This window comes from Peromyscus californicus, unplaced genomic scaffold (genome assembly GCF_007827085.1).
Source record: "Peromyscus californicus insignis strain IS unplaced genomic scaffold, ASM782708v3 Scaffold_5__1_contigs__length_169319896, whole genome shotgun sequence".
NCBI classification, from domain to species: Eukaryota; Metazoa; Chordata; class Mammalia; order Rodentia; family Cricetidae; genus Peromyscus; species Peromyscus californicus.
The window spans coordinates 155,869,420-155,891,746 of NW_026294573.1; the positions used below are offsets into that span (position 1 = coordinate 155,869,420).

General features: G+C 41.3%; 1 protein-coding gene across 1 annotated transcript; it reads right to left on the reverse strand.

The window, feature by feature from the left end:
- Window positions 1–6,995: 6,995 nt before the first annotated feature.
- On the reverse strand, window positions 6,996–22,269 carry Ca2 (carbonic anhydrase 2). The gene is made up of 7 exons (XM_052716114.1): window positions 22,125–22,269; window positions 20,849–21,046; window positions 13,786–13,904; window positions 13,273–13,365; window positions 12,178–12,240; window positions 10,882–11,037; window positions 6,996–7,767 (listed from the first exon to the last, which is right to left on the reverse strand). Exons 1-7 carry the CDS (start codon window positions 22,156–22,158, stop codon window positions 7,648–7,650), a joined length of 783 nt encoding a protein of 260 aa, XP_052572074.1. The 5' UTR covers window positions 22,159–22,269; the 3' UTR covers window positions 6,996–7,647.
- Between the last annotated feature and the right edge of the window lie 58 nt (window positions 22,270–22,327).

Consider the following 22,327-nt stretch of genomic DNA (forward strand, 5'->3'; position numbering starts at 1 on the left):
CAGGTGGTGGTGGCGGCGGCGGCGGCGCACGCCTTTAATCCCAGCACTTGGGAGGCAGAGCCAGGCAGATCTCTGTGAGTTCTAGGCCAGCCTGGGCTACAGAGTGAGTTCCAGGAAAGGCGCAAAGTTACACAGAGAAACCCTGTCTCAAAAAACCAAAAGAAAGAAAGAAAGAAAGAAAGAAAGAAAGAAAGAAAGAAAGAAAGAAAGAAAGAAAGAAAGAGAAAGAAAGAAAGAAAAGAAAGAAAGAAAGAAAGAAAGAGAGAGAAAGAAAGAAGGAAGGAAGTCTCCTTTATAACAGACAGGAAAGAAGAATAATGGAAGGTGATATCATTACAGTGATTTACACTTCATATGTTTACGGTTGTGCTAGGGCACAGAGATGACTGTCATGCCTGACAGTCAAATGTTATCTCCAGGACCCACATGACAGAAAGAGAGAACACACTTCGGCAAGTTCTCCTCTGACCTACACATGGGTGTTATAGTATGCGCCTACATTTGTGCGTAGACACACACACACACACACACACACACACACACACACACACACACACACACACAGGGAGAGAGAGAGAATAAATAAATAAATGTCATATAAAAAGAAATTGTGCTAGAATACTGTCATAATAAAAGCGGTCACTTTAGCCATTTTTCAAGCTTACAGTTTTACTAAGTACATTCACATTGTTGTACAACCATCACCAGAACCGTTTTCTTTATATCTGGCATTATGTATGTTATGTTTTGTTTTGTTTTAAATCCACCTATTCAGGTAAGTCCCTGTTTCTGAAAACACCATGTACTTCAGACACCGGGCTGTGACTTGAAAGCCTCCTCCCTGAGGACTAACTTTTTTGGTACCAAAAGGTTCCATGAAAGCTTCCAAAAGAGGGAAACAGCCAACAGTTCTACCACAGCAACCACCAGCATGGCATGATACTGAGAGCACACCTAACTGGACTAAAGACCTACTCAACAAGAGGGGAACCTGCCTGGTATCAGAAAACCACTAGCTACCCAGGGCCAGTGAGGTCACTGATCCTGGAGAAGACCCTACAATCCCCATTTTAATAAACCAGCATGATCCCTAACTTCATCTGCCCTTATACCCACAAATAAGTGTATTCTTCACTCCTCATCAAGGAAACTTCTCTTTGCAATAGATGGAGACCACTAGAGAAAACCATGATCAACCAAAATGCAGAGTCATGAAGCCCAGCTAATATATTAGCCTGACTAATATATTGCAATGCAACTCCTGCACTTAAGGCTCAGGGATCCTTGCAGAAGAGGGAGCAGAAAGAATATAGGAGCCAGAGGATCAGAGTGTTTGCTATGAGATTGTGTTTCCTAGGAATGTCACAGGCTGTACTCATAAAGTCACACCAACATGACTGTCTACATGTGACCTGAATAAAGACCACACCAACAGACATGGTAGCATGCATGGGAAATCTCAGGAGGCTTCAACCTTACACAAAGAATTACAGGCAACTAAGGACTTCAGAGAGCAGGAGAAACAGCCTTCCTCAGGAAAGAGCATGCCAACTGGTTATCTAATACCAAATGTTCAGCCCTGAAAACATAGACATACAGGTAACACTATGCAGACTGACCAAGCTGTATTTATATATTTAGGAACACACACACACACACACACACACACACACACACACACACACACACACACACAATTAACAAAAAAAGATTTTGAAAGAGAGCAAGAAGAAGTCTAGTTGAATCTTTTTTTACTGGACCTCTTCTGACCCTTTTCATATTTTCAAATCTTTGTCAATCTGGCCAGACAAGCTTGATAAGCCCCCTTTCTTTTATTTTGGTGGCCAAAGCCAGCTGCTTAGAAAAGAAATGGGTATGAGGATTTGATGAAATTAGAAAGCAGGACCTGGCCCTGTCATCCTATGGGAGGTATTGTAGAGGATATATGGACACTAATTCTTCTGACATCCAAGCTTCATCTGTAAAGTTGATTATTTTTTTTATTTTGTGGTATTTAGTATATGATAAATTATAGGTGTATGGGGAAAGAATTTAAATTGATTAATAACAAGAAAAATGAGTATTTGTAACTCTCCAGTCACCATCCTGATGAATAGTCTTAGTTTAAAAGCATAGGGACTTTCATAACTTGTTTGGATGTTGCACTCTGTGTACATGTGTGCACATGTGTGCATGTGCTCCTGCATGATGAGTTCTTGCATGTATGTGTGAGTATACATAGGTGTATATCAGATGTGAGGTTGGTCTGTTGGGGAGATGGAGCTAAATGGATATGTGCAAATACAGAAACACGAAGCCCAGCTAATATTCTAAGTATAGGGCATTGTAGTGAGGGTAGGTTCAGAGTTCTCGAGGAGAAAGGGTAGGTAGTGAATGAAGTTTGGGCCACAAAGCATTGCATGTGTATGGGGTACATGCACACTATTTTCTGATACCTGCAGTCCACACTGCTCTACCTAAAATTCACAAATCTTCTGTTTGTAGGATGTACTTGAAAGTGATATGGACATAATGGTAAATCCTGCTACAGCGTGTTCTCTTGAAGAAGCCAGTCAAGTTACCAATAGAGCTATACACTATATAAAAATTATAAGTAGCATAAACACACATTTTGCCAACTGTGGTGTGTGTGTGTGTGTGTGTGTGTGTGTGTGTGTGTGTGTGTGTGTGTGTGTTTAAAATTGTTTTGGAATCCTCCGTGTATCCAATGTACAGGTCTCTGGGCTGAATGACATCATTAATACCATAGAACTTTCTGAGGGTTAGCTTTCGGCCATGAAACATACAGACTTCAAAGCTTTTAGGAACTAGGAACTTGGGAGAATGAAGACAGACCAAGTGACTGGGTAGTAGCAAAGCGCTGGACAGTCCTTTTCTTGGATGGCTGTGCTCTCTGTTAAACAAGCCAGCATCATGTGCTAAGAACTGGGGTCCACACTTTCTCCAAGAAGCAACCTTCCTACCAAAGACAGATATGGGTTAGAAACTCTCAACATCCTTGGCCTTGCTTAGAGTATGCAAAGTTACCCAAACTATGCAAGACTTTTTCCACACACAACCTTAGGCCTCTGTCAGGAAGGGCACCTTCCATTCTTCCCAACCGTTCCTGCAGGCTTCTCTAATGTCTGAGGCAAGTCCTTTCCAGTGTTATACCCTGAGGTTCTACAGAATATCACTTAATGGAGGACAAGGGGAGCTTTTATTTGCAGCCTGAAGCCAGCATGGCAGAGATAGAAAGGAAATTGAATGGTTTTCTCTATTCATAAGAAATGAATCTTTCAGGTTCTGAACCATCAGTTCTCCTTTATGGAACCATTGTACCATAAAACAAACAGCCTACTCCCTGAAAAGCAAGCTACCTATCAGTTAGCCTTATATAGACATAACAAAATGCCTGAGACACACTTTAAAAGAAGAAAAGTTTACTTAGTTGCAGAGGCTTCCAGTCCATAGTTAGTTGACCCCCTCCTCCATGGCTTCTGTCATGGAGGAGCATTTTGGGGAGAAAGCTGTCCCCTTTCTCTGTTTCTCAAAGAGAAAGTTGTGGCAGATGAGAGGCAAAGACTGGTTCCCGCAGTGACCTAGGACCTCATACTCGGCCCTGCCTCTTTAGTTTCTACCATCTCCCAATAGTGTCACACTGAAACCACCATTACACACCCGCCTTTGAGGGACAGCCAAACCCAAACTACCCTGGTACCTTTCCTCAGAGAGGAAAGGCGGTGCTGAAGAGAGGACAGGGGAAGATACGGGACGCAGGTGAAATTGCTTCGAGATTACCAAGTAGGTGCAGACATCTAATCTTTGCCGGCAATATGACCACAGTTATGTGGAGACTAATTTGGAAATAATCGCTGATAGATTGTCCCTATGGTGAAGCAGATTTGTGGGATTTTTGTTTTTCTGTATCATATCTGTTATATTCCTGGGAAAGAGTCAAAATATATATTGCTTTCAGGAAGAAACAAAGTAGAAGGAGGCCACTACACAAGAGGAGATGGCCAACCTCCCCTCACTTGGGTCACAGGAGAAGCAAAACTAAGCAGGCAGAGACACCAATCACCAGTGTCCTTATTGCCCTCCACCTCTCCTCAGACCTCGGTGTTCAGGCAAAGCAAAGCAGGATGCTGGTACTTTGCTCAGAGGAGAAAGGCTGCCCTTCTTTGCCCCTTACCATGTGACAGGGACTTCCCTCTTCCTGTTTCTGTGCCTCTGGGCACTTCCTTCAGTCTTGAGCAGAGACTGCAACTAAAGCTAATGACAGCAATCAATATTCAGCTAGAGGTGCCTGCAAACACCGGGGAAGATGAGCCCACCCTGGTTGATACAGATCAAGTTGTGGCAAGCAAAAGCCAATTACTCCACAGCAGGAACCTGCAGGACTCTGGAGTCACCTTCTCAAACCAAGGAACAACCCCATTGACTCGAGCACCATCTATGATGCCTGGTATGAGTGGGGATCAAGAACCTTGGAGATGCCGGGCAGTGGTGGCACACGTCTTTAATTCCAGCTCTCGGGAGGCAGAGCCAGGCGGATCTCTGTGAGTTCAAGGCCACCAGCCTGGTCTATAGAGTGAGATCCAGGACAGGCACCAAAACTACACAGAAAAACCCTGTCTCAGAAAAAAAAAAAAAAAAGAACCTTGGAGATTATCCCTTGCTTAACATCTAGTATCCACTTATGAGTGAGTTCATACCATGTTTGTCCTTCTGAGTCTGGGTTACCTCACTCAGGATGATATCTTCTAGTTCCATCCATTTGCCTGCAAATTTCATGATGTCATTGCTTTTTTTACAGCTGAGTAATACTCCATTGTGTATATGTATCACATTTTCTTCATCCGTTCTTCAGTCGAGAGACATCTAGGTTGTTTCCAGGTTCTAGTTATTATGAATAATGTTGCTATGAAAATAGTTGGACAAGTGTCCTTGTGGTTTGGTTGGATATATGTCAAAGAGTGGTATCATTGGGTCTTGAGGTAGATTGATTCCAAATTTTCTGAGAAGTCACCATACTGATTTCCAAAGTAGCTGTACAAGTTTGCACTCCACCAACAATAGAGGAAGGAGTGTTCCCCTTGTTCCACGTCCTCTCCAACAAAGCTGTCATCAGTGTTTTTGATTTTAGACATTCTGACAGTTGTAAGATGGTATCTCAGAGTCCTTTTGATTTGCATTTCCTTGATGACAACCCACAGCTCCAGAGAAGCTAGGTAACAAAGAGGACCCTAAGAGGGACACATGGATCACCTTGGGAAGGGGAAACAAATGAGATTTCCATGAGTAAACTGGGGACGGGGATTGGAGAGGGAGGGAGCAATAGAGGGGAGGGGGTGGGGAATGAGAACATGAAGGAACAGGATGGTCAAGCTTGGGGAGGGATGGAGTGGAAGATCAATGAAAGAAGTATCTTGACAGAGGGAGACATTATGGAGTAAGGTAGAAACCTGGTGCTAGGGAAATTCCCAGGAATCCACAAAAATGACCCCAGATTAGACTACTAGCAAGAGTGGGGAGGGTGCTTGAACTGGTCTACCCTGGTAATCAGATTGGTGAATATCCTGTCATCATAGAGCCTTCATCCAGTAACTGATGGAAGCAGATGCAGAGACCCACAGCCAAGCACCAGGCTGAGCTCAGGGAGTCCAGTCGAAGAAAGGAAGAGGGATTCTGTGAGCATGGGTGAGGGGATAAGATCATGATGGGGAAATCTACAGAGACAACTGAACCAAGCTCATAGGAACTCACAAACTTTAGTCCGAAAGCTGTGGAACCTGCATGGGACCAGACTAGGCCTTCTGCATATGAGACAGTTGTATCATTTGGTCTGTTTGAGAGGCCCCTGGCAGATGGATCAGGATCTATCCCTGGTGTATGAGCTGGCTTTCTGGAGCCCATTACCTATGGTGGGACACCGTGCTCACCCTTGATGCAGCCAGGAGGGGTTTGGTCCTGCCTCAACCGAATGTACTAGGCTTTGCTGACTCCCCATGAGGGGCCTTACCCTTTTGGAGAAGGGGATGGGAGAGTGGGTTGGGGGAGAAGTGCTGTGGGGGAAGTGGGAGGAGAGAAGGGAAGGATCTGTGGTAGGTATGTAAAATGAATTTTTTTTTTTAATTAAAAAAAAAAACCTTGGAGAAACTGCTTACAGTGGTTAGGATGCAGTGTTTTGAGACCACGGCTTCCAGCTACCTTCCGCTAAGCGGAGACTGCAGACAATGTGGTCCAAAGGAAATGTGCAGGTGAGCATCAGGTGAAGGAAATGAGGAGCTACCTGCCTACCATTTCTTTATATCAGAACCAGAGAGGCTGGGAGAACAGAGACTGGACCATAATCACCCAGTTCCTCCATAAAATTGGAGTAAAGCTTAAGAAACAGTGAAAGTAGAAGGAAATTTACCTGAATTTAAAAAAAAAGTTTTCAGTCCAAAATAGTGAGGCGTTTGTATATTAAGCATAGAGTCCAGAGCATGTTAAATTTGGCATTCCAGAATAACTCATACCCCAACATTCCATGGTGAAGGCAGAGGATAAATGCAGAAAGGGATGAGTGAGAGAATGTTATTTTGTTCACTCACTTCTCCCTGTCTGCAGTAGATACAATTTGCTGTTCTAAGACCCCGTTTGAACCCCACATGTCACTTTTTAAACACACGGGCTTTATTTCCAATGAGCTTCTATAGACTGGGGAGGGACCCTTCCTTCCTCCTTGGAGGATTCAGCACAGTCAGTCCTGACATCTTGCAGGATGAATGTCCCAGGAATGCCCCAGGACCATACAAGTGTCACACAAGAGCTCAGAAAGCACTCCAAGCAGAGCTAACAAACAGTGCAGGGCTCCCGGGATTTTCCTTCAGTTGTAAGCCAGCTGTGAGGCTGACTATCAATACTGACTGAGCTGACGTGGACCCTGTAAACAGACATTTGTTCTTCCACTTCTGTCCCGATAACACGTACAATAAGGCAACCCAGAATAGAATTCCGATTTTTATTAGAGAATATATCTAAAATACATTATCCATTAAGTTATATGTTATCTGAAGGGAAATATACTCTGTATCACAACTATTCCAATTTTTACATCTCTAAAATTCAAAAGTCACCAAGTTACAACATAATTCATATTTAAGATAATGTTGCTACAAATATATAAGCATTTTAAAAGCTTTTCTTTAATATAACCTCTTGGAATAATGAACTTTAATTTATAATCATAAAACTATGACTATTTTGCCTAATTTGCTTAAATTATCTCAGTTTGTCTCATGATAGGGGATTGTAATCAACCATTCTACTTTCCTATGTTTTAAAAATAGCATTTTAGTAAACAGGCCTGAGTACTCATTATCCTGTGGCTGAGGCAAGAGGCCACTTCTGTCCTTTGCAATAGATTGCTTTGACTGAGAAGGTATGTCGTAAGCCAGCCACCAACCTGCCAGCGCTCTACCACCATGTGATACACCTGGGTCTTGTTCTTCACATTTTGTTAGTAAGCACAACAGGTGAGAGAGGAGCAGCCTACAACGTCAGACACAAAGGCGGGATCCAAACCACCAAGGTAGAATTGTGCTTAGCTACAGAGAGGCGCCACACTTGTATTGTTTGGACGCCCGCTCCAGGACCATCTTATTTGAAGGATGCTTTGATCTTTCTGCTTTTCAGGGGCTGAGCCGGGCGCCAGTTGTCCACCATCAGCTCTTCAGGTTCCCCCTCCGTGTTGAAGTTTAGTTTACGGAACAGAGACATCTAAAAGATACGATGAAATGTAAAAAAAAAAAGTAGTGTCACAATATTACATACTTAACTGGCATGTTTTCTCTTTAAATAATGCCTCCAAAGCTCAGCAGTGGTGGCTCACACCTTTAATCCCAGCACACAGAGGCAGGCAGGTCTCTGAGTTCCAGCCAGCCGGATCTACAAAGCGAGTTCCAGGACAGCCAGGGCTACAGAGAACAACCCACCCCCCATCCCCGTCTCTCTCTCTCTCTCTCTCTCTCTCTCTCTCTCTCTCTCTCTCTCACACACACACACACACACACACACACACACACACAAAGAAATAAAAAATAAATGCAGCCTCTGATTCACACTATCATGAATTCCAAACAGTTACATTACATGTGGATAGAGGATGGACATATGCTTTCATGAGTAATCTGTTTATGGAGACTACAGGAAGCCACTGGGGTCTTTAATAAAATTTTTTGTGAGCTTGCTTTTCTTGTTTTCCTTTTAAATCAAAGTCAAAAGTTCTGTAAATCAGTACCTCACATAAAGCAATGATACCAGTTTTGATCCATATTAAAGTTTTGTTTTCTGTCTCAGAAAAGACAAAGTACAGCAAGTACTCGAGTGTGCAAAGGGCCAGGCCTACGAGCTCCCGAAAAGACTGAGTAGCTGGTATCTCTGCTTAGATATTCAGACACTCAGGTTGCACTGGGATTCTGAGACTCTGATCCTGGGAACTGGCTGAGTTTTAGTCTCCTTTGAGCTTGTTTTGGTTTCCTGGCTCAACATAGATACAGGCAGACTCAAACGTGGAAAGTTCTGCTTATAACATGCACCACAGCACTGTGCGTGCGTGCGTGCGTGCGTGCGTGTGTGTGTGTGTGTGGTGTGTTTATATGTTTGTGGGTATACATGCATACATATGTGCACATGCCTGTGGAGACCAGATATCAACCTTGAATGTTGTTTAGTAGGTGCTAGCCACCTTGTCTTTTCAGAAAAGGTCTCTCATTGGCCTGGAGCTTGACTAGTAGGAGAGGCTGGCTAACCTGTAAGCCCCAAGGATACATCAGTTCTTATTTCCCTAGCACTGGGATTACAAATTAACACCAACACATTGAGCTTTTTCACGTGCTCTCTGGAGTTTGAACTCAGGTCCTAGTGGTCCTGAGATAAGCACTTCAGAGACTAAGCCATCTCTTTAGTCCTAAAACTTTTTTTTACTATGTTGTTACAGATAGCTGACTTATGGCCCCTTTCCATCACTTACATCATATTCAAATATTGGTAAATTTGTCGCATCATTTTAGAATCAAAGACAAGGTTATGTGTAGAAAATTAAGATATCAGAATATAACCGATTGTCTATATTGTTCATTTACCAACCATTCCCAGCCCTCATACTTTCTCATAAACCGTTATCTGTCTTCTCCTAAAACCACAATAGGTAAATTCCTTAAGTTTTGCTTTTTCATGGTAACACTTTCTTTTGCTAGAATATAACTTAGAAATGAACAAGGGGCACAATGCTAGTCAGAGAGATGCGAAGAATTTGCTGAGCATCTTTGATCTTTAGAACAAGGCTTCTGTGTCACAGGGAACCAATGGAGGCTGCCTTAGAGGTGGAGTGTCTGGAGTTTTTTCAACCACCGCGATACAGAGCCAAGAAGCATAGCAAAGTGAAGGGAATCTTGGAGAAAGACCTAGAGCTGTGACTCTGAGCTGAGCATGACAAGACCTCCCAGCCTATGTTCCATGATATGCAAATGTGCCCTTACTATGGGATCTCAAACACTCAATTCATATTTGTAGCTTAACATCATTTCTACAGTTAAGGGAAAATCCATTGCCCGTACTTACCTGTATTTGGCACTAGAGCGTGTGCGGACAATAAATATACCTGTCAAAGCAGCTATTGATAACAGACTTTGAAATATCATAAGCTGTTCTTAGTGGAGAAATAAGAGGAATGCTGATGTTTTGCACCATATCTCAAGCACCACATCTACAGCAAGAAGTGGCATTTTAATCTTTTCCTCGTGCTACTTCAGGATGCTTGCTCAACTGTTAAAACTCCCAGTTTAATTTTCAAGTCACATTCCAGCCAAGCATACCATTGTGTGGCCCACTTTGATTATAATACACGTGACTTTCTAGTTGTATATTGATTTCTTCAAAGAACAGGTGTGAATTGTTTTTAACATTAATACATTAATATTCTAAAGGAGAGCACAGAAAAGAAAATGTGTTCCCAGCCGTACCTGGTACTGCCCAAGGGACTAAGTGGAATGCACTTCCATTTTCCCGTGCTTACGGTTTTTTATCAGCAAATTCCAGACAGTGAAATAAGAAAGTCTGGCAATGTGATCTCTCTTGCATATTACAAGTCTGAACTCTCATGATTTCAAAATTTTTCCAGTTTTAAATTACACAGTTACTCAAATAATTGTCACTTCAAAACTGGCTGCAGTTGTCTTTTATATTACCAAGATCTGACCTTTTGTGATTCCTGAGAAGTGTCTGTTTTCCACATTTCAGCATATGCTAAGGAAGCCAGGGGAAAACCCATTTGCGTTCACTTGCATGGGTGCTCACAGGTGACTTGGGGGCTGCACTGAGCACTCAAACATCACAAATTGCTCAGAAAATGTAGGAACATATGATCTGATCCTCTGAAGCAAGCTAGGGTGGGATGTTTTGAGAGATACATTTTCTCCAAGTCAAGACTACCTTGGTCAGGATTTAGAAGTGCATCTCACAATCACAAGACTTCACTAAGCTCTTACATCAGTGAGCAGGAGACTGAGAATCATTACTGATATCTATGTAACCTTCAATATGAAATCTCATTTTTCAAAGCCTCTATTTCCTCCTAGCTGTCAAAAAGGAATACATTAGTAAGCAGATACCATTCTCTTGTAATCCTCACAGTAACCAACAATCATAGATGAAACAAACTGCTTAAGAACTGCCTACAGTGATGGCAGTAACAGCAAATCTTTACTAACTGCCAAGCATTTCTGTGACATTAGCCACAGGATGAGAAGTCACAGGAGGATTATATCCCAGACCTGACTCAGAAGGCCAGCTTTTCTGAGTCTGTTAAATGAGAACTCTCCCTAGGAAACCAACCTGCTCACTGCTGACGGTAATGGGTTCCTTGAGCACAATCCAGGTCACGCACTCCAGCAGAGGTGGAGTGGTCAGAGAGCCAGGGTATGTCCAGTAGTCCAAGCTTCCAGGAAGAAGGGAGCGAGGATCGAAGTTAGTGAAGGCAGCACTCTTCCCCTGCAAGGCAAATGCCCAGAAAAAAAGTCAACACCAGATCCACAGTAGGAGACTATCACCCACAGGTCTAGTCAGCTCTTACTGAAAGTCTTTTGTACAGAGGTTCCAGGTTTATTGACAAACCAAATGAAGAACACTAACAGAAGACATTTCACTTGGAAACAGATTGGCTAGCAGGCGCATGAAAAATTAATTATGTTTCATTAAAACAATTCCTTAAGTTTTCCATTGCACTTAGCTGATCATATCTGGTATTTATTTAAAGCTATATTGTTACCACTAAAATGGTAAATATAATTAGGTTGCAATATTAAGAGAAATAAAGGATCTTTGATGATAAGGTGATAATTTTGCTATGATATTTCGCAGCTAAATTAAAGCACAGTATTCAGCTCTGGACACAGCACTTCCAAAGCAGTAACTGGGTAGAAATGTCAGATTTCGCACTACTGTTTTTTCTCCTTTTTAAGGTTGTTGCAGAGATGATGGGATATAAGAAAATAAATGAAGGGAACTAAGGATAATTAGCAGTCAGGAGGGAGAATAGGACCATGAGAAAGATGGATCAGTCTTATCACATATGATTCAAGGGGAGCAAGATAGGCACAAAGATTGTGCATTTCATAAGCTGGGTGCTATTTAAAGGTGAGCTTTGTGCATCCAGCCTGCCACAGGGATGGCCAGTCACTGCAAGTGAATGTTGTATATAAGCAGTTGCCCAAAAAAACTCAGCACACCAATGCTGCACAGAAGGTTTAAGCACAGAATGGATGAACTAAGGCCATTCAATATGAATCTCCATGGAGCAGGCTTGTCCAACCCATATATCTCTAGATCTCCTGGATTAGTATAGAGACCTCCCACAATCACTTCTGTGTGAATCACTGATGTTTTGTTCAGATGATCTTTCTTGCTCCTTGATGTCCTCTGGTTCTTGTGTATGTATGCTTCTAATAGAAAGTCATTACAAGCCAAACTATTTAACAGAATTAGAATCCACTTTTGCAGAAGGAAAAACATTATTATGTATATGCAAGTATTTACTTTCACTGAACTATTCATTCAAACACCATGTCATCAAAAGACTATTCATTCTGATGAAAAGAATATTTCAAAATCTAGAGTATTGAAAAGAGTTACCTTTGTTTTAATGGACCCCAGTGCATCAAGAACTTTCTGAAGGCCTTTTGTAGCAGGTCCAATCTGCAGAAAAGTAGGGGTTACAAAACCTTATGAGTCAGTTGGCAACACTATCATAAAATTTCTGAGAAAGAAGAAGAGGAGGAGGAGGAAGAAGAGGAGGAAGAGGAAGAGGAAGAGGAAGAAGAAGCTACTCCTTAGCTTAGACATGCTACACATCATCCGTGGCTTGTAAAGATTGACAACATGGCTGTCACTGAATCTTTAGCCTACCTCTGCTTCTGTAACTTGCTGCCCTGAATTTCCTTGTCCTATGTCCCCCTATCACCTCCAACTGCTAAGCTGAAAGAACTCTAGAGCTGACTGCAGTTGATGCTTTTAAAGGAATTCACATTCTTGCCTATCCCTCCTCATACAAATCGTCTTTCCCCACACCCTCTAGCCTTCCTATCTCTATGTTTCTTTTCATTCATCGGTAATCATGTTCTCAGGGCTTAAAAGCCTCACATTAGCAATTTCTCAGGATTATATCCTAAGCAGTTTTATCATCTTTCTCTTTCTGCTGTCTTTGGATGAGTTCATGAGCTCCTGTAGCTTCCTCCTCAGCATGGGACACTACTCATGAGCATCCATTCCCAGAGTATTCTACACTCCCTTTTCCAGCCTTCTAGGGACAGCTCAACTCTGAGATCTCACAGTTCCTGATAATTGCCAACATTGTGTCCCTGACCTAGAACCCCACCACCATCTTACCAGAACTTGATCTCACTTCAAGTCTATCCTAAACTAATAGAACAGTAATGTTAGCTGAAGGTTTGATTAAAGCAAAGCACGTCCTACTGGTGACATTCAGCTTACCTACCTGTCTTTTCTTTACATTATTATCTAACTGGCTTCTAAGTGACACACTCAAAGTGTCTTTCAGATATCCATAAGGAAAGAATGGAGTCGGGGAGGGAGAATTAAGCCTAAAAATACTTCAGTGCCAAAAGTATTTCCTCAAAATTTTTGTAGAATGTTCTCCCTGTTAAGAATATTCTGTCTGGCCAATAATTCTTGAAAGCAGAAACACAAAGAGCTGGGTCATTAACTAACCTTCAGAAAAATACCCAGAACAGCCAGTCCATCTGGTTGCTGCGCAGCTTTCCCAAAATCACCGTATTTGGTGTTCCAGTGAACCAAGTGAAGCTAAAGTCATGGGAGAAAAACCACAGTAAATGATTCACATGATAAAAAACCAACAGATTTTATCTAATGACTACTCTTCCCTTTACAGCCAAAGGTTATTAAAGAGAAAATGTGGATAATTTTAAGAAAAAACTTGATTTAATTTTAGTTATACTTGATATAATAATAGCACATCACTTTGAGAACAACTCTAAGACAAGGAAATGTAGATGGAGAAAGGGTACAGATTTTATTTATGGATTTATAATAAAATAATGCTGTTCTGACAGACTTAACTGGATGGCAATGAAGTGTGTAAGAAACCAGTGTGAAGGTCCTTTGCAAAGAGGTTGTTTACTTGGCATGCGTTGGACTTATAAAGCTAAGCTTTGTTAATTAATGCTAAACAGGCTTTTCCCTGCAACAAAGAAATGATATTACCTCCGCAGCATATTTTGTTTTGTTCACAGTGTGCTCGGAGCCATGCCCATCAGAGGAACCCCAATGAAAGTGAAATTGGATCAATCTGTAGGTGCCATTCAGAGGTCCTCCTTTCAGCACTGAAATTAGAATACACACGTGTAATGTCTCTGTAGACACACACACAATGCGAGCGCACACACACACACACACACACACACACACACACACACACACACGGAAACTAAATCCAGACAGGTTAAGTACAGAGTACTAACCAAAATTATTCCAGCTGTGTTTTATTCTCCTATGTGCTAGCTGATGGATGGATGCCTTGTCCATCTTGGCTGGGTACATGGGTATGTCTCCTGCAGACTCTCAAGTCCAGAGAGAGGAGATTTAATGTACGATTACTGAAAGGCCTAGTGGAATGATCTGCGAATCCAAGGACTCATCTTCCCATGTGGCCCAAAGATCATCCTGCCAGTCCAAACACCAGAATTTGTGAAAGAATTCAAAATATTTTAAAACTTAACTGTGCCTAACTGGCTTTGTCCCTGAAAATCTGCATCAAACCTCTGGAACTTCCTAATCTGTAAAATGTGTCATTCAATTATTTATATCATTAATAATAACCTGTCTATCATCTCTATGTGCAGTGCAATGTCCCTTATTATCTTCCAGAAGCTAAAACTCTAACTACAGAAATTATTCTGGATTCTCTATCCTGGAATTAACTTTGTTTTAGTCGATAAATCATCCTAGAGGCCACATGCTCGGACTCTTACATTATGGATACTTGACAAGTGTGTCTTGAAAGAGGATTACAATGGAATCAAACTAAAACTTTTATCGTACTTGTATGTATCCATGCCGTTTAAACAATACAGTTAAATGTTTTCGGAAGTGACTCAGTTCTACTATTTGATTTTTCTAGGATGAAAGCATCTGTTGCTTTAGGTACATTTTACTGGCCTTGAACTATAATTCTATAAAATAATGAACTTAAATCCACAGTGGCTTTGTAAAACATAGGGGTAAAGTCTGTACAATAAATTTCATTTGCTTCATTTCACTTAAATATGTTTGGCCAGTAGCAAGACCTATTCATCTATTCAAAGTAAAGGGTGAAACCGGCTGAGATGTGCTGTGTGGCCTTTCCACAGCAGCTAAGCAATCACTGGCTGCTGACTCTTCCAACAGGCCAAGAGAAAATAAGAAGAATGAAAACAGAAAGAATGAATCATAAACGGTGTTATATTACACGTACGTGAAGAAATGTGAACTCATATGTACTATGCTAAGATTGTATCTCTTGAAGCACAGAAGCTACTGTGTTTATTTATCTGATGAGACCACAAGGAAAGGATTAAGCCTAGGGCCTACACTAGGTTTTTTTCAGAAATAAAAGAATACCCTTCTTTCCCCTTTTTATTCTTCTCTCATATATTACATTCTGACTTCAGTTCTCCCCCCCATCTTTCCCCACCACCCCCTTTCTCTCCCAGATCCACCTCCCACCCCCAACACCTCCCCTAACCCACCCCCCCACACACACACCTCCCCTCAGACAAGAAGAGCAGGTCTCCCAGGGACATCAACCCAATAAGGCACAACAAACTACAATAAGACCAGGCATACACCATCACAAATAGACACTTAACAGTGAAACTATCTTTAGGAAGCAATTTAGTGCAAGGGAAAAATTTCTTTACACTGATTCCTCAAAGCTCACAATCAACTGACCAGTCATATGCAGCAAATGTTATGTATAGCATCATTAGATTTGCCAAGGGGCAAATCCAATTCAATGAAACCATCCTGAGCATCAGGCATCACCGATCTAAGTATATTTGCTTTCCCCCAGAGGAGAATCAAACCGCCATCTCATATTTTAAAGTGACCATACTTTCCCACTGTTTCTTATTCCCTCCTTTTCAGACCTTGAAATTGCATCATCTTTCACTTGTTTTAAGGAGTATTTTAAATGCAAATGTTTTCAGTGCATATACATTTTTATTTTAAAAGGCTTTGTGAACACTAGAAGAAATGATTCAATGATTAAATATACCCAGTAGTAACCTTTAACACTAGACAGACAGCTGTTTTAATCCACATTAAAATAAAACTTCTTGCTATGTAGATTAGAAGTCCATTGTAATTAGAAAAGGTTATTAAATCTTTAGAATTAAATTGCTACAGACAGCAGCAGTTTTGGCTTCAAAAATTGTTAGCATGGAGTTTAGTTGATTAAATCCTTTAAAAGCATCGTTAGAATCTTACAATGCCTTTATCCTGGATAAATACAGCATGTGTCACTTTGTCTAAGAAATAGAAATTACAACATTTTGATTAAATATAGCTTACACTATATTCCGAAATACATTTATTTATTGTGACTGCGATACACCACTTTAAAAACTGTATTGGTTTATAATGAAACCTGCTTTTCTCATACAAAAACATTTTTTTCAGGGTAGTAGAAATTACTGGCTGTATGATTATTCTCTGTAAAAATTCAGGCATTTGGGGTGGGGAACAGTACCACGGAGTCCATGCCTTCACTGTGCCACAGAAACTTGTTCTACCAGGTGGCAGATAAAGAAAGGGCCTTTCTGTACTTGTTTATTCAAGACTTTCAAATTTTAATTTAAATTTCAACTCTTTTTTTTTTTTTGGTTTTTCGAGACAGGGTTTCTCTGTGTAGCTTTGCGCCTTTCCTGGAACTCGCTTTGTAGACCAGGCTGGCCTCGAACTAAATTTCAACTCTTAAAACCAGAACTTGTCCTAATTTTAATTTTTATAATCTGTTATCAGATAAACAGTATAAATACCACATAACACTATATAATAATGTCTTCTTATACTGAATACCTGGATAATTTATTAAACTATATTTTTGTTAAAATAGGAGATTCTATACTACTGAAATTAATTTGAAACCCCAATGAAATAACAGAAAATTTACCATTTTTCATTGTTTTTCTTCAAAGTCACTATTACTAATTAAGATGTATTTGAACAACAAGCTAAAGACCACTGGGGTAAGTAATTGCCCTTAATCCCAAATTACAAGTAAGCATCCCCAATATGTAGTTCATAAACCAACATTTAGTGATTTTCTGTTCAATGAAAAACTTTCCACAGATAAGATGTCAGTGTTAATACCTGAACATTTTTTTCCATAAATACTCTGAAATTTTTTAATTCATGCTTGCAATTTTTACTATTGTTTAAGCTACGCATACTTTTCCTTTAACAGTAGCAAATGATCCCAGGACTATAGTATTGCAAGTATATCTGCAAGGGGTGCTCATATTCCATTTCTTCTAAACAATGAAACATTTAGCTACCAACTTCATTAGAGTAGCACAATGAAAAATCAAGTGTGCAGAAGTTTTAGTTTAAGCTACAAAGGGATTACTTAGGCTTAAGCCTGACCCCTTTTAGGAGAGAGTTTCACTACTCAGCGTTCTTAGGAAACATGGCTTAGTGTCCTAGGTATTAGAGATTCTGCTGACATCATTGACCACGTGCATGGAAAGCCCTTCCTTGGTTGCTTATGATGGCTTGTGGAAGGTAAATTTATAGCTTCAAAATTAAGTCCCTGTAAAGTCAAACAGAATCCAGGTACAAAGCCCCATTATGTTATCCAGACAATGGTCGGCTTCAAAGGCGCACAGGGGAACCACTGAGCTTCCTTCTTTCTTCTTGAACTAGCATAAACAAATAAACGTTGTTTCTGTTTTTAAAAACAGAAAGCTGACTGAGATGAATACGATGTTGTGAGCTGACCCAATAATTCCAACATTGCTCTCAATATTCTCCCGTAACTTTGCAATAAAGCACAGAGTTCTAAACTTATTAACAAAAGTTAATAAGTTAGCAGTGGTTAATTAATGCTTTGATTGTTTTTGTACCAGAAAAAGCTGGCAGGAAAATATCTCAAGCAGAGAAGTTTATTCCTTCATAATACTTTTTTAAAGAACTTAAAAGGATTATTAGCAATTTTTCATTAATTTAAGATTATCGGCTTTAAACAAATTTTGAAAACTTTAGTGTGGACTTCAGATTAAGACCTATTAATTCCATGTGTTAAAAGAATTACCTGCAGGTAAATAGACAACACCAAATTCAGCTAGCTCGGTTTCTGACACCAAGTACTTAAGTCTGTGTGTAAGATAACATTCAGAGCATACAGTAAAGCCAGAATTAAGATAAATTCTAGAAGGCTTGGATCTCAGTGTTGGGGTGGGGGTGAGAGTAAATGACTGATGCATTTAAATGTAGAACATAAGAAAATCAAAATAGCCTAACAGAGACTCCTTAGTGTTAAATTTCAAATATCAAGTAACCAAAATGAATTCATTTTAGACTTAAGTGTACAGAAAAATTACAACGGTTTTTTAAAACATGGTATGTACAACTAAACATTGAAGATGCTTATCATTTGAAGATTCTTACATATATTTATTTATTTATATACAATACATAATATAATGTATATATTTAAGTCTGCTAGTTAATGTTTTCAGGAAAGTAGTGCTGACAAGGACAAACTTCAGCAAGTGATTCTTTCTTCATGTTGTGGACTGACTATAGCATTATTACTGTCTGTTCTACTTCTGTGAATCTAAGAATCGTTAAAAAGAAAATCTAAAGGGTATTTTTCCATGTGGCATATTACTTTTTAACTTACTCTGTAAGTGGGTTTGCTTTTTATATCAGCATTTTAATACATTCTAGATTCTTGTTTAACCAAAGTCACTGAAGGAGATAGGAGACACTGGAAAAATTACAAAGGAGTCTTTCACGGCATGGGAGAGCAGTTCCCTCTAATCTTTGCTGACCCTTGTTTTTCCTAGACCTTTCTGCTATCTAGGGCACATAGACACACATCCTGTACTCTCTTTAACCCCCTGGAGTTTCCTAATTCCCTTTGCTGGAGTCTCTTCCAACACACCCCAACCCTTTATTCCTCTGAATGACCCTTATTTACTCTGGAGACTTTACTGAGGTGTCATGTGGAAGCCAAAGCCTCCTTTGTGTTTCTACAGTCCCTAGGACCACATCATTTTTGCAAGTACCAAAGTGACAGCCTTCCCTTTTCACAGATATTGATAGATACCCAACTGGGGACATTGTCTATGAGTCTCTAGCTAACAGACTTCCAAATGCCAGGATTTCCCACCTGGGGAATAAGTTTAAATCAAAAGAAGTATTGGTAGCCACATATCCTGTTCCCCACCCCCTTTCCTGCATGGAAATTCAAGAGCTTGGTTGCAAGCTCCTGCTATGAAACCATCCCCCCTACCTCATTACTCTCTTCAGACCACCCCACCCAACACACACACACACACACACACACACTTCCATGTTGTCTGTTTCCGGTGCTAGGGTCTTAAATTCTCCTCAAACAATTCTTACACCAAACTATCCATTTCAATGACCCCTTGGATCCCATATCAAGAGCCTGCAGTTCCTTGAACAGTTTATTTTTGCATGTATCAAGGTTCTTTGCAAGTCAGGGCCTATTATTTCTATATCCTTCGATTTTAGATATCTTCAATACATTCTGGATTCTGAGGATACAAGAAAGAAATCAAGCTTCAACTGCCCTCATGACCCTTATCTTATGAGGCATGAACTGACGTTAGTGATGATGACAGACTAGGAATTAGAAAGATTCCTAGTAAGGCAGAGAAGGGGAGGGGGCCACAGCTAGATACTAAAGTGGCTAATTTCCAAGATGGCCAGCTTCTTCACCACCCTCATGACTTGAGATAAAAGTTTAAAACAAAGGCTCTGCAAGACTTCTGTCTTCCACCAGCAGGCCCCCTGCTGATGGACTGACTCAACAAGTTCCAAGGGCTGCTCAGGACAAGTCACACAACAGTTCTGGGCCAATCAACCATCCTAGCTTTCTTCAAACTGACCAACCCTAAATTAGGGGAGGAAAATCTTTCAGAGACTTAAAAAACCCTGCCCTCGAGAAAAGACTAGATTTTTTTTCTTTTTGACATTCTCAGTTCCTCTTTTTCTTGCAGAGGGTCTTTTTCTCTGTGTGTCTGCTGCATATGTATGTTTCCCCATCCCCAATAAATGCACCTTTCTTCAACTGTTGATTCTGTCTGAAGTATTTGTGATTTCTCTGCTGCTAGTGAAACATAATGGTCAACCTGATTATAATACTTTAATTATGCATCATATACATGCATTTAACATGGTCATTACTTCCAACTCTGACTGCAACTGTAGCTGTTTCCTCTGTCTTTGCCTTTTCATCTAACACAACCCCTTCTCCAAACCACCAAACATAATGCATTTACAGGCCCATTTCATTCAGTGACCTTCAAAGGAAAACATTCAGGAAAATAGGACACTAGCAATTAAATCAGCCAGCGAGCAATCAAGACAGTTACTATGTCTAAATGGGATCAGTCTCTTCTTTCTAAATAAAGAAGAAAAGCATTCACCAGCATCCTGTCAACGGCCCTATTACAAATAAATTATGGTAACTGGTTTTTTCAGTAACTGGCTAGGTATATCCAACCAACTCTGAAAAATCTTCACTTGTGGAATAGATTTCTGAATAAGATACTGGTACCTTTATCATGCTCTGCTGATACTGACATATTTACCAGGAACTTCTATATTTTAAGTCATCAGACTCATCACTTTCCATGCTGCTGACTTGAAGACAGCAAAGACCTACTTCTCTAGGATAGACATCATCAACTCAGAGGGACAAATGTTTTAAAACTTTAGAGAATCTTAAAAATTTAAAGGTTTTGTGAATTCCCTGGTCTCTGGATTGCTAAGGACCTGGCTTGCTTTCTGTGAATTCTCGCAGGCACATTGCCTGATGCCCTACATAGCTCACAATCTGACGTGGTAGAAAACAGCCCCAGGATAGTTCAAAGTAATTTGCCTACTTCTAGAACCTAAGGAAGAAATCAGAGTGACATCTCAGCTTCTAGGAACAAACTGTGGTGGCAGGGGCCTCCTGCCAGTGCCCCTGTATCTTCCATTAAGATAGAAAATAATTATTGGCTAAAAAGCCCAGTATTTCTTAAATACTGACCTGAACAGTCCTGGGAGTCATCAAACTCCACGTTGAAGGAATGGCCATTGTTGAGAATCTTTTTGGAAGTAGCTTGGTCATAACATACACTCAGAGGCTGAAGCGCAGGGTCATACTGGGCAGTCTTGGTATCAATGTCCACCGGGGACTGCCGCTCTCCATTGGCAATGGGGAAGTCCTTGTGCCAATGCTCTGGTCCTGGAGGTGAAAAGACATCTGTGAAGTCATCAGTGTGGGAAAGGAGACACTAGCCACTAGAAGCCACCAGTAACTCTAGAGAAAGTCTGCTCAGTTTCAGATTTGGAGGTGATACTTAATAGCACTGTAACGTTTACAAAAACAAAACGTGCCTTGGTCTCCTTATTTGCAACATCAGGTAATAATATTTCAAGTCTTCCTAATAAAGGTCAGTGTGAAAATTAGAATCCATATACATCTATTTTTTTTAACAGAAACATAAACAATTTTGAGGTCTTCTTACCCAAATTCAATAACTAAAACTGGACAGAACTACTGGTAGGGATGTGGTCTCGCTGGGGATACACATCCTCTTGCGATTGGGTTTGGGATATGTATTCTCCCTACGACATTATAACAGATCCGGATGCCTCCTGCTGTCACACTAGGTGACAGTACAGACGATATAGACCACGCTCAGGCAGTCACCTCCTTTAGAACTCTTCCTCCTAGGGAGCCCACACACTTCAACCGCGAGCCAGGTGCGCCTTCCTTTCCCCTCAGCTGGCCTCAGGCACCTAGGTCTGTGACCAGGAAGACGTCCGGTTATCGACGACACTGGAAGTTGAGAAATGAATGGAAAACTCTGGAGCCAGCGCGATTAGATTTAAACTGGCTCCAGAGGATGCCGTGACAGAGTACGCTGGGAATCTTAGCCACAGGTGCGGCAGAGGGTGATGTGAAGGGGACAAGAGCCACTTTCCCCCCGCCCCTTAATCTTCCTGTGACCTACAACTCAAATATTCGTAATAATTTTTGTGCGATTCTGCCTGGGTTTGCATACGGTGACCAGCTGTGGTCCGCATAGGTACTGTCCTCCGATCTTGCGTTGGGCTGTCCCTCCCGGACCCTGTGCGCGGCCGGGATGGCTTGAGATCAGATCCTCGACAGCGCTCCGAGTGGCGCCAAGGACATCCCAGCGCGGGGACCCTGCTGGGACCCAGGCATCCAAGCTGCGCTACGGGAGCCGCGGTGCTAGGCAGGTGCCTGAGCGGAGACCGGGAGCGCGCGGCCCGGAGCGCGCGGCCTCCGCACTCACCGTTGTTCCCGCCGTATCCCCAGTGGTGGGACATGGTCGCGCCGGTGCTTGGGGCAGAGCAGCAGTTGTCCTCTGACTAGCTGTCTTGCAGTATGTGTCGCGGGTCGCACGGTCCGGCTTTTATAGGCTCCCGCCAACTTGGTGCTTTGGGCGGCCCAGGGGAGGGACCGAGTGGACCTGAGCAAGGGGAGGAGACGGCGGAG

What these genes read in the sequence shown, in the direction of transcription:
- Ca2 (XM_052716114.1), bottom strand. Translation starts at nt 22,158, where the DNA reads ATGTCCCACCACTGGGGATACGGCGGGAACAACG. An exon ending in TGACTCCCAGGACTGTTCAG is followed by an intron (nt 13,905 to 20,848) that starts GTCAGTATTTAA and finishes TTCTAATTTCAG; the next exon opens with TGCTGAAAGGAGGACCTCTG. An exon ending in TGGGGTCCATTAAAACAAAG is followed by an intron (nt 11,038 to 12,177) that starts GTAACTCTTTTC and finishes TTTGCCTTGCAG; the next exon opens with GGGAAGAGTGCTGCCTTCAC.